Source organism: Pteronotus mesoamericanus, unplaced genomic scaffold (assembly GCF_021234165.1).
Source record: "Pteronotus mesoamericanus isolate MK-2021 breed Mesoamerican mustached bat unplaced genomic scaffold, CSHL_Meso_final contig_50, whole genome shotgun sequence".
Taxonomy (NCBI): domain Eukaryota; kingdom Metazoa; phylum Chordata; class Mammalia; order Chiroptera; family Mormoopidae; genus Pteronotus; species Pteronotus mesoamericanus.
The window spans coordinates 43,827,023-43,840,286 of NW_026555186.1; the positions used below are offsets into that span (position 1 = coordinate 43,827,023).

At 37.7% G+C, this 13,264-nt stretch overlaps 1 protein-coding gene across 2 annotated transcripts in view; it reads left to right on the plus strand.

Annotated features, from left to right (window-relative positions):
* Nucleotides 1-13,264, plus strand: part of RHOBTB3 (Rho related BTB domain containing 3) — a 59,823-nt gene that overhangs the window by 4,567 nt on the left and 41,992 nt on the right. For both annotated transcript variants that reach the window (XM_054578616.1, XM_054578615.1), the window contains exons 3-5: nt 783-969; nt 9,266-9,420; nt 12,469-12,580. In XM_054578616.1, coding sequence (XP_054434591.1) covers nt 783-969; nt 9,266-9,420; nt 12,469-12,580 — 454 coding nt within the window. The remainder of the gene's footprint in view (nt 1-782; nt 970-9,265; nt 9,421-12,468; nt 12,581-13,264) is intronic.

A 13,264-nucleotide genomic window follows, 5' to 3' on the forward strand; every position in this document is an offset into this window, starting at 1 on the left:
ACTAAATTTTAAGGACTCGAGTCCACAATGAATTACGTTTGGCCCAAGTTCTAAATATAACTGTAGTCCGAAAGTAAAGATTTCAAAACTAGAAGGATTTATCCTAAATTTTTAATTTATATGAGCAAAATACATCTAAGTATATTCCTTACCATGTTAGCACCTTATAATACAGTTTCTTTTTATGGAGGTGTCCCCTGCCACCATGCACATGCGTGTACATACTTTATGTATGCAGTGCTGTCCAAAGGATGCATGAAGTTTAAAAATATAAATGAATTTTTAAAATATGGATAAAATATATGGAACTCCAAAGAATTTACACTGTATTACAATTCAAAACCCTGAACATCCTTCAGTGTCTAACTGGGTCACAGAAAATCCTTAGAAGCTTCCTTACTCATACAATGCTTTTGTATCTAATGTATAGCGTTATGTTTTTTAAATTATCAGTTGATAAAAATAAGGCATAATTTTTCAACAGTGCTTATTTTTAAATACAATTACTGAAAGAAGTTTCTTATTTCATTAGACTCTCAGGAATTCTCTAGATCATCTACCCCTACCTAGATGTCTAGGCTAAAAGAATAAATAAAACTTTTTTTTTTTAAAGAGGAATTGGTAGACTTCAAACATTTTTAAAAGTATGTAGTTATTTTGTAAAATAAAATTTTTTTATGAATTCCAAAAGTTAAAATATAGCAAGAAAATTAAACTACTATGTTACAGTTTATTTCATGATTGATTTGAAAATAAAGATAACTCTTTGCATTTTGGTTTAGGACATTTTTGACAGTGATTGGTACACCTCTCGAAATCTAATTGGAGGCGCGGACATCATTGTGATCAAATACAACGTAAATGACAAGTTTTCATTCCACGAAGTGAAGGATAATTATATTCCAGTGATTAAAAGAGCATTAAATTCAGTTCCAGTAATCATTGCTGCTGTTGGTACCAGACAAAATGGTAAGTATTTAATATTCCTTTTTTATAATGAAAGTGCAGGTACTGTATTAATTATTAATAGAGCTAAGTTTATTAATGATTAATGCAGTTTTTAATAAAAAACCCAAAGTGACTGTGGGTTCAAGTGCCAGCTGTTGTCTCATCTTTGGACATGATAATGAGATATCAAAGGAAAGGACGGAAAATCTCTGCTGTGTTTATGATGGGTCAGTTATTTCAGGGCCAGCTCAGAATTCACACTGATTTGGTGATATTTTATTGTTCTTTCCCTAGTGGTATTTTCTCAATAAAGCTGCTGACTTTAAATTTTTAGCTTTATTCTTTTATTTTTATTGTGGTATAGCAAAGTAAAGGACATAAAGTTCACTAATCTTTGGATGCAGCTTGATCCATTTTTATTTATGCAACCGTCTCGCTGATTGAGGTATAGAAACATCTGTGGTACTTAGCCTCTCTCCTGCCTCTTCCCAGTTAATAACCCCCCTCCCAGAGGGGACCGGTATTCTGACTTCTAAAAACAGAGATTAGTTTTACCTATTCTTGAACTTGATACAAATAGAATTATACAATATGTGATGTATAGTGTCTGACTAATTTCAGTTAGCATAATACTTTTGAGATTCGTCTATGTTGTGCTTATCTATCATTTTTCTTTTTATTGCTGCATATCATTCCATTGTATAAACATGCTGTAATTTATTTATCCATGCTCCTTTGGTTGATGCTTAGGATTTTATCTAGGAGTAGGGTCACTGGGTCATAGGGCAGACACATGTTTAACGTTAGGGAATACAAATAAAGTAGGTTTGACCCTTCCTTGACCCCATATCTCCTCTATTTCCCTACCTTTATTTTCATTGCTGGCCATGAATCTTGGAAGCATCATCCATACTTCCTGAGTTCACTTCCTGACTTCCCAATCATTCTTCAGTCAACTACAGTCTGATTTTGACTTTTATGATTACTCTGTGTTTGTCCTCGTCAGGATTGCCAGGTTATATGCTTATTGCCAAATTTAATACATTTCAGTAATTCTCTCTTTGACATTATTCTATCACACCTTTTCCTCCTGTTAATGTAGCTATTTGTTCTTTCCTAATTGTTCTGATTCTGCCTTCTTTACTTGTTCCCCAACCACCTCCCCATACATACACACCAGCACATCCTGTAGTTGTTGCCCGGAGTTCCATCCTTTGACTTCATCTCTTCTTGCTGTTTGACCGTGAACCTGCTCATGTCTTGCCTTATCCTTGTATAGACACTGATGATTACCCAATCTGTTTGTCTGGCTCCAGTCTCTGTTATCACCCAAAGCTCCACAGACATCTTCTTCTCTCTACTGAATTCCCTGCCTTCGTGAATAATGAACCTATCCATTCACCCAAACTAAAATCATCCAACCCAGATTTTTCTCATTCCCAATATCCAGTTGACTAAGAAACTCTTTAGATTTTACATTTTAAATAAATCTCCAACTCATTTTTTTTTTCTTAATCCTCATTGGAATTCAGATTGTAGTCATTTAGTTATCTGTCATTGTGGCCTTCTTTTTGATCTCCTAAAGGGCAATTCCAGAATTTTGTAAGACCTGAAACTTACAGTTTTAGAGGTTATTTGTTAGGGAAAAAAACCCCTACAAAATCACAGATATGTATGTGTATAAAAGTGAATATTTATATTGAAAGAAAAGAAACTGCAACATTACAAATCTAAACAAGCTGTCAAATACCACAAGTTGTTAAAAAATATTTCTGTTACTTAACACCTTGACACTTCTTTAACTTTTTTTATATTTTGGGGGCTGCATAGTCTTTGATCACCTCTTCATATGATGACCACTTTGTAATATATTTTTATAGAAAGAAGAAAATGATGTCAGGTTTTTTTCCCAGCGTATTTCTTCACTTTCTACACTGGTTCTGGCACTGTAATTTGTGTTGTGCTCATCTTTCAGTTTGGCAGCTCTGTATCATGACACCAAATAAGTCAGCCCAGGAAGGTGGCAAAAGCCTTCCTGAAGGCCATTCATATACTGGGACACGCAGCTGTGCAAGGAAGTGACTACAAACTACAAATAATATATCGCTAAACCTAAATTTAAATTCCTCTAGCATGATCTCCCAGATGCCTCTGGTTACTCTAGAGCTGCCTGATGCAAGGTGAAATGGGCTGGATTGGAAAGAGACAGCAGTCTTAACTAAATGTGGTTAAAATATCTTATTTTGAAAACTTTCAAAAGTATATGACCATGTGAAAGAATCTAATGCTCATGTTCCTCCCAGGACTTTCAGGAAGGACCCACAAGAAAAGAGCCTGAAGCTTGAGCTTTTTAAGCTGCCTGATAAGTTGATCTCTAGTCTCCAATTCCTACCCTGCCTCTTCCTGAAATACATCCTCATAGAATAATCATCCTAGAATACAAGTCGATCGTGACATCCAGTGCTTCAAATTATTCAGAAACTCCTTTCTTTTTCCCTAGCTTTTATTTGCAAAATTTTAAACCTAAGAAAATTGATAAAAATGAACCCCAGAAATTACACACACACACACACACACACACACTTTTCTCCTCTGAACTACTTGAGAGTAATTGTAAACATTATGGGATTTCTTCAATTCTAATTATTTAGGCCTGTATCATCTGAGAATAAAGCTACCTTCTACTAACTGGAATGCAACCATCACCCCTATTATACTGTTGCTTAAAATAGTCACATTTTCCCAATTGTTCCAAAGCTGTTTTGTTTTTAAATCCAGGATGAAATAAAGGACTACCCATTGGATTTAGCTGTCATGTGTCACTAGACTCTTTAAATCCAGAATAGTTCCCCAACCTTTAGTGGAGGGGGTGGGGAGAGAAGGTGGTATCTTTCATGGCATTGATATTTTTAAAGAATCCAAGCCCATTATTTTGCACAATTCCTTCAGGTCTGATAACTCTGGTTGCAAAATAGTGATGTTTTGTTTTGTTTTTTTGCAAAATAGTGATTTTTTTTTGCAAAAGCAATTTTTTAAATCATTCCTTCTATACTTTCTAGTTGGTATTCTTATTTAAATAGAGCTTTCCCTTCCTTCTTCTCCATTGTTCTTTTAGAATTATTATGACTCATGGGTTTGCTCTTTATATTCAGTATCTTATAATCTGTTCTTCTCATTATTCTTTCTGATGCCAAATTACCCCAAATTTTCCTAGAGGGAGTCTCTTCAAGCTAGCTCCAATTAATTTTTGAGTTCTTCCTTATTTTCTGACACAAGATATCACAGGCTCACCTTAGGCTTTGCCTGCCTCAGCCCCAGAATCAGTCCTTTCTTCAAGGAGCCCCGATTCCCTATAATGAGTAAAGTAGCGCGCGTGCATGTATACATGGCCCAGCACAAATAGCACCCATTTTTAATGACAAAATCTTTTATTACAAAATCATAAACGTGATTCTGTAACATAACAACATCACACTCAAGCACACCATATGACATTTTAGGTAAAATGTTCAAATTAAAACTATAATTTATTACACCCATGTTATTACCCTACTAACCACACTCGGGCAGGACTTACTTCTGCCTGAACCTGTGTGTGTGTGTGTGTGTGTGTGTGTGTGTGTGTGTGTGTGTGTGTACATATATAAAATCATGGGTTCTCATTGATACCCTTATTCCAATCCAATATTTTTATCTCATTTCAGTAATTTTCTATTGTAAAGTATTACCTAAAATACAAAATAGGTGTATATCCTCTATGCCACATGCCCATCATACTGAACTACTGGAAGAACTTAATGTCTCTCTTTAGATCTGGGAAAGTCTCAACTTTCTGACATCTTCAGATACCATCTTCCCTTCATTTTCTCTAGTCTCTTTTTTTTGAGACTCTTACTAATGTTGAAATTTCTGGATCTTTCCTCCATTTCTTTCTCTCTCTCTCTCTGTCTCTCTCTTTTTCTCTCTTTCCTAATCCTTTATTTCCCCTGTTGCATTATGGGAGAATTTCTTGGTGTTTTTTTCCCCCCAGCTCACAAATTAGTTCTTGGTCTATTCTGCTACTTTGCTTTATTAAATTTTATTTTTATTTCAACAGCTTTTCATATCCAAGATTTCTAATTGGTTCTCTTTCATTTTCTTATTTCTGTTTTTAGGATGTAAATACTTATTTTAAAAAACTGCTCTCAACTAATTATACTTACTTTAAGATTCTGTTTTAATTGCTGTATTAAGCGTGGTTTTGAGGAGCTGTGTTTTACAAGTCTTTCCATTTGATGAGATTTTATTTCATGGTATGGATGTTTCTCAAACATTTGATAATTCTTAATTTGCCTAGTTTTGCAGTTTGGATTCCCTGTTGGGTTGGCACCTTCCTCCTCCTCTGCACATCTGCTCTCTGGGACGGGGGTGGACTGGGAGCACTCACGGGACTCTCAGGCCGGGCTGCTTTCCCTGGGATACTCCAGCCAATCTCCACTGGGTCACCCTTGGGCCTCCTCCCCCGCCCTCATTCCCCCCAACCGCCCAATCTTTGAGCAGTGAGCATTCTTTTCTTTCTTTACTGTTATTATTACAGATGTCCCCTTTCCCCCGCTTTGCCCACCTCCCCATAGCTCCCTCCTTGATGTTGCCACAGTACAGAGCTTGATGTCCCACCTGTACAGTGAGCTTCAGCCTGCCCCTCTGGTCTTGTGCTGTCTGCTTTCAGCCTCTCAGGCACTGCTAGTTTCTGGGCTGATGAGAGTCTCCTCTGATTTTTGTGTTGCTATATATGCACATTGCCCTCCTTCCCTCTCTTCCTCTCTCTCTCATCCCTCCCTTTCTTTATTTCATCATTTTATGATTCAGCAGGAGAAGAGGGAGAAGAGATTACAATGTGGGCTTTGCCTGCCATCTTGAAACTGGAAGTGAATGCGTTCTCATTTTTCACTTACATCCAGGCCTCTGTATATGCCCTGTCTTCCAACTGGAGTGCCCCTCTGTATACCCCCACCATGCCTGCATAGCAAATTCATATTTATCTTTTAGATCATTACTTCTTCTGTGCACCTTCCATAGTCCCCCAGGCAGAGTTAATTTTCTTCCATTCCCATGGTGATTTTATATACCTTTATTTAGTATTTACATTGTAATTGTGGGCAGTCAGGTCTATCTTGGCTCCACTGACTATGAATTTCTTTTATTTGTGTGTCCTTGTAGCCCTAGTATTTGATGTGATAGGTGCTTAATAAATATTTGTTCAATGAATGGTTTAATAGTTTTATGAATGATATACCTAAGTGAAAAAAATAAATTTCACTGACAAGATGAAATTAATTTACCATATAAGATTTGATCACAAAGTAATTACAAAGCTAAACCTGTCTATTCAACTCAAGGACATTTATTGTCTCCCCTCCCCCCGCCAATCCCTTGTAATACATGAAACTCCTGGTAATTCCTCTCTTGATCTCTTTTTAGAATTAGTTCAGCAAACACAGTCAGTCTCATCTCTTTCCTTTGATATACATGTTTTGACAAGCTAGACTGCGTATATCTTCTTCATCATTCTTAGCTCTGAATAAATTTATGGCTTTTACTAAATATTGAATTTATCTTTAAAGTAGAAGAAAATTTTCCAACCATGCCCAGGGTGTATTCATAGCCTTCAGCTCCTAAAAATTGGCATACTGTCTTCTTTTCTTTTTGAAGCTCTAATAGAGCCTAGTGCATTGCTAGGCTAGTATTCTTACAAGGATTTCCAAAAGTTTCAGCATTGGCAGCATTCTAAGAATCACTGTACAGGTTCTCAAAGCCACTGCTTTGAAAGAGATGCCATTCATTTGAATATCAAAGGTACATCTTATTTACTTTAAAATAATACACATTTAGTGATAACTACAAAGACAACATATAAGAAAAAACCCTACAGTGTTAACTAGAAGCACAGCACTGTGACTCGCAGAGTCCCTCTTACCCTTTGAGGGTAGGTTCACAGGAGAGAGCTCCTGAAGAAAGTACCACAGTTGAAAATTTTTTGCGTCCTCTGTTCCTGGTGACATGTTCAGTGAAGGTTTATTTAATCCATAAATGGTTTGTTGATTGTCCTACCCTACACATAATGACTAAGCAGTTTTCCTTTTGTGTGTGTGAACAAAAAGAAATGCCTTTTGTGACATAGAGGCTGTATAAGGATTAGCTATAAGGAGGAGCTTCCTAGGCATGGGTGTCAGTGAGATCCATATGGCTACTCACAAAGGAAAACCCCCTTAGCTGGATTAAACCTGAAATTATTTAGTTTCCTTCAAATCAAGATTATTGGTTCAAAATTATATTAAATTATGTTCACTTAATATTTCACTTGAAACAGTACTGACTGTGCTTTATTTTTGTATAGAAATACAGTTTAATGCCTGCCCACCCCATTCCATCAACATAAGGAGAGCTTTGTAGACATAAGAAACCCTCTGTCTCCAGAAAATCAAAGACACTGCTTATGAAACCTTTGTAAAGAATGTGAAATACCAATTTCAAAATAGCCTGAATTCTGTATGAAAACTTTGTTTGCTCCAAACCTAAAATGACCTTAGAAAAAGTAAATGCAGAAACTCAGAGTAGAATTTATGGCATAATTTAGAAAACCCAAGCTTAACTTGTTAAATCACCATATGTTTGGAATCTGTAGTTCTTTACTCAGGCTAAATTTTTAGCTTATTTTTGGTGTCCCTTTATCAGGTGGAGCAAGTATCTGTTTTTTTATTGTTTCTCCATCTCTGACACAAGAAATCACTTCTCTGAGCCTCAGGTTCCTCCTCTATAAAATGAGGATGTGAGTATGTACATAGTTTCTGAGCTCTGAAATGCTTTCAGTGAAGCAAGAATTATCTAAACCATATGTGCACGCATGCATAACTACACACACAGTAGGAGCATGCACTAAATATCCGTGGCTTACACCCTATATATTCATATATGTGCTCCATCTCTTTGCATGTCACTGATAGAAAATCTGCTGTGTATACTGCAGGGAGTTTCCCGAGTGCCCTTTCAAGGCCACTGCTGATGCTACACCCTCTGTGATGGGGCTTGTTGGCTGCTGGTGCCATATAGATGTGTCCCTTTTCAGACCTTACCTTCTGCTGATAGAAGTTGCTTGCCTAAGGCTCTGCCCCCTCCACACAGTGGTCCTCCTCTAATCACTGGTGGATTTAGGAATACAAAGGTCCAGCTGCTTTCCCCCAAATGGGGAACCATTCTAAGGGCCGTCTAAGCTCCAGAATCCCCTGTAGGATCAGCTGGGGCTCTTGCAACTATATTGCAGTTCGAATTTTCCCTCTGCCCAGTCCCACTTCCTTCACTCCTGAGAAGAGTTGTTTTCCAAGGTCACCCCCCAATTAACCTCCTGTGCAACAGAGTCTGCTTCCCAGGGAAGCCAACCTACAAGCAGCATGCATTTCCAGAAACAGATTTATCCCCTTTTGACTTGGCTGTCTTTGAAGGGTGACAGATCTGTTTTGGCATGAAATGAAATGAAGCTGGCCGACAAACAGAGTTGAACATATATTTTGAGCCTTATTATGGAGTGCACTTACACATAGGTTGATCTAGCGCTTTCCCAGTCAGTTCTGTACGTGGCATAGCTATGAATCTTGGAACAATACACATTTTGATTAAATACTTTTTATTCCTTCAGTTTTTTATAGTTCAGTCCTGAAGAAAAAGATAAAGAGTGATTGAATTTGGTCTCTGCAGTTGAATGCTTTAGAGTATAATAATTGAAATGTGTGGTTTAATAAGAATGTATTTTTACATGAAATTTACAATGAGAGTAGCAGTTTCACAGCCTTGAAGATTCAGGTCAAATTGAGGATTCTATTAAAATAAAAGTATAAGGTCTATTCAAACTTGGTGAATGTAGTTCAAATTTAACAACCCACTGTTTTTCCATGGTTCCTGTGGGCAACCGAGTTGTTAAATTTGTATTGATACTGAGGATTCAAGATTGTGTAAAAGGAAGCAGGCCAGCCATTACTAGCTCATAGTACAGTCACTGTAGCAGCCTTGGTAATATTCAATCATCTATTTTTAAGTTCCTCTATTTTCTAAAATACTGTTTATCCTTCTTACAGTTAAGGTTTTGGGTTTTTTTTTTAATATTAGGAACTTTTCTATTGTCATCGACACTTTTTATTCAGAACCTTAGTGGATCATGGATATACTAAATGCCCTTGAACTGTGGTTCTGATGTGAGCTCTTGTTTAACGTTCAGATTGTCTACGTACATGGCTTTTTTATGTTTAAATTCAAAGCTCTTTGTTGTTCCCATTCATTTTCTCAGAAGAATTACCTTGCACATGCCCACTATGCACCTCAGACAGAGGGAGCTGTGTCAGTACGACTGAAGGGATCCAACTTGCTAAAGAACTAGGAGCTACCTATCTGGAGCTACACAGCCTTGATGACTTCTACATAGGGAAATATTTTGGAGGAGTGGTGAGTGGAAATTCCTATTACATACATTAAAGTCATTTGTCAGGTGGCTCTTTAGCTGTGTTTCAGAATCTCAGAACTTTAGTTTTAAAAGCATAATTAGTTTTAACTTTGAGAAATAATATGACTACGTAGAAAGAAAGGTTTTGCTAGAATAAAATTATAATTTTATTTTTCTCTTGAAATGAAACATTTTCTGTTGTCTGATATGATGTTTTAGAATTTTCCATCTGGTGCTACTTTATTAAAGTATGTTTACTTACACAGACCCGTAACGTCAGCTTTCCTAGTAAACTTTAAATAGCTCAACCAGCTTGGCAGCCTGAACCAGTGGGTCTTGAAAGTTCTCCTTCATTTCTACTAATTGAAAAAAATAATTATTCTTATCTGTGTGTCTCATCAAAATTCCATGTGCTTCTGCTCTTGATGTAGCTCAGAACTATCCAGAGGAACAATGTGTGAAATAGCTTCTTGCTGGCTATGTGAGGAGGGGTTTGTTGCTCCGCTGCAGAGGCGTTGCCTGGCCCTGCAGGAGTTTCTGAGGCCCGCCTTGGCACACAGCATCTGCCCTACAGCATGAGGACGGCCTGATCCTTGAAGAATACTGTAGAGCTGTTTCATTTAAGTATTAACTAACTTTGGAACTGTCTTCCCAACCCTCCAAGTAGTGACTTCTTTTAATAGACATATTTAGTAAACATTGGTAAGAGGTTTAAACCGAGTAAAGCCTACAGTCAGCAGGAGCACTTTGGACTTCCCCATCAGTTCCCTAGCTCCCAATCAGGTACCCTTTCCAATATGCCTGAATATTCACTGTGTAGGTTTATGTTGAAATGTTAAGATTCCCATAGATAGCTGTAGAAAACTCAGTTGTTCTGGAGTTACTAAACTCCAAATAAGAACCAAAGATAAAATAAGGACCAAACGTAAATGATTTTGATTTCTATCGTATATAACTGGCTATTATTCACCCAGTATTATAAAGAAACAATAATAAGTCATTAAGGGAGATATACTCATAATATTGATAGTGTCAATGATTGAGAAGCTTTTGTCTTATTTACCTATATTGATAAGCAGTGGGTAGAAAGAGAGGGGTGAAATCTAATTTTCCTGTCAAGCAGATTATATTATAGTGGCTTTTAAAAAATACTAATTTGGTTTAATACTCTTACATTTTCCTGAAATACCTAAGAAATTGGGGGCGAGGATCATAGGTTAGTTTTATTTGCTGGAGAAGAGGGGGCTGGTTCTCTTGGCAGGGGTCGAGGGCAGGGGAGTGCATAGTCCTCCTGTTTCCCATTCGGGTTCCTGAACCTGAAGTTCTCAGGATCACTGTTCCCACCTCCCAATTCCCGCTTTCTCTTCTCTCTTTCTCTCCTTTCCCCTCTTTGTTTCTCTTTGCTCCTAATACCTAGTGTTCCAGTTAGAGTTGGAGGCATGATGGCAAATGAAGATGTGGTCAGTGTTGGAAGAAAAACTTGGTACTTTACTTTCTCCTAAACTCAAGACTTAATGAGAATATGGAAATAAAATCAGAATAATCTCTTTTTAGACTCTTGAAAAGTAAAATACAACTGAGATCTTGAGTGTAAGAAATAATGATGTTTGTAAGAATATGCATAGAGGTAGTAATGTCAGAATGAAAGCAACATTTAAAATCTTGTGTTTAAAAGTCAGTGATGAAGAGCTGTGCAGTATTACCTTCAGATCTGGGCAAGAGAGGCATGTGCCCTCGAGCTTTAGAGAGTCCCATCGAGCTCTCTTCCAGTTGTACCCTCCCCACAGGGCACGGGACGCTGGAGCCAAGGGGATGTGCCCACTAGAGCTGGTAGCCCCTCTAGACCTGCAGCATCTAATGTGGTAGTCAACAGCCAGATGTGGCTACTTATATTTAAATTAATAAAAAAATTTCAGCTCCTCGAGTACATTAGTTGCCTTTCAGGTATACATTTTAAGCCACATGTGGCTACCAACTACTGCATCAAAGAGCACAAATACTACAGAGCATTTCCATCAACACAGAATAGAGAGTTGTACTGACCATGCTCCAAAACCCAGGACCCCAGGATTCCCTGGGTAGCTGGCCCAGAGTCTGTCCCCCAGGCCTGTGCAGGCTTCTCTCCTGGTCCCATCCTCCTGCAGGTGGACCACATGCTGGTGTGTGCCCTCCCAGCCCTGAGAGGTGGCCAGGGGATATTGTGTATGCAGACTGGGGGAAGGGACAGTGGATGGAGCTTGGTCATGCAGCCATGACGTCTGCATGTGTGCGCACACACCTCCTCAAGGCAGAGGATGGAGCAGGGGCTTGGGAGGGAAGAGGATCTGGGGCCCCGGAGTTAGAGACCAACTCCTCCTGTGCTGCCTGAGACTCAGAGGAGCCTGAGAATTTAAATCTGAACCTGGCCGTCCAGGCTTTTATGCTGATATGTTTGTCAAAGAAGGACAATAGAATATCTTTTACATAACAGTTTGTTTTCTTGATTTATATCATTTAAATATTTGGTTGTGTGATATGGGAACCTGCATTTGTACTTTTGCCCCAAGCCTCACAGCAAAGCACAGGCCTTTGAGGAGCTATGTGAATACATGTGGTTAAGATTTTAAATTTATAAAATAAAGGATGTATTTCAAAGTACTTTATTCAGGGAAAAAAATAGAGCACATGATAACTTTCCTAGCTGATACGAGCATATGCAACATAGCCAAATCTTTTCCTGCCTTGACTTTCTCTAATATTAACTGCCATGGTTACCGGAGAGACGGTTGTTGACGGTCACAGAGTTTTATTGCTTGGCTTTCTTGATTATTCAAGAGAATAAACAGTTCCTTCTTGATCAGATAGTTGATTTATGTTTAGACAAGGTACAATCTGATCTACCTGATACATTTTTTTTTTTAAATGAAGAAAATGTTTGAAAGTGTTTGCTAAAGCTTACGTGTAGATTGTACTGGCATTAAACACATTTGGCAAATGTGATATGGGTGCAGATAATCATGTCAGATATATAACTTGTTGGAGCTTTAATTAAAATTTGATTCATGTTTTAGTTGGAGTATTTTATGATTCAAGCCTTAAACCAGAAGACAAGTGAAAAAATGAAGAAGAGGAAAATGAGCAACTCATTTCATGGAATTAGACCACCTCAGCTTGAACAACCAGGTGCGTTTATTAGCCAATATCTAGATAGCCAATTTATATTTATTATAGATCATTTTACAAGTCTTAGAGCAATTGTTCTCAAATTTAATGTATTTAGGACTCGCCTGGCATTCTGATTCAGTAAATCTGGGATGGAGCCTATAATCTGCCTTTTAAATAAGATTCTGAGGCGATTTGGAAGCACGCAGTACCTGGACTACATTTTGAGGACCACTGTCTTAAAAACTTGAACGTACATAGATTCTTAAACATAGTGTGTGTTGTGGAGAGCTATTCTAGATTGTAGTCTAATGAGAAATGACAACCCAATGCAAGGCATGAACCTTGATTGGCTACTGGCTCAATAAAAACATCTGAAAGACATTCTTGGGGCGGTTGGATAAAACTTTAATGTGGACTAGAAATTATATGATATTATGGAATTATTGTTAATTTTCTTATGTATGATAATGCTGTTGTGATTAATAGAATGTTGTTATTCTTTTTTATTTATTTTTCATTGTTCAATTACAGTTGTCCCACATTTTTCCCCGTTGCTCTCCCCATCACTCCCCCACACACACCTCCTCCTCCCACAGCTCCATCCAGTTGTCTGTGGCCATGGGTCCTCTATACATGTTCCCTGACTTGCCCCTTCTGAGGAGATGAATTTGAAAGTATTTAAAGACAAAACATTTTGATGAT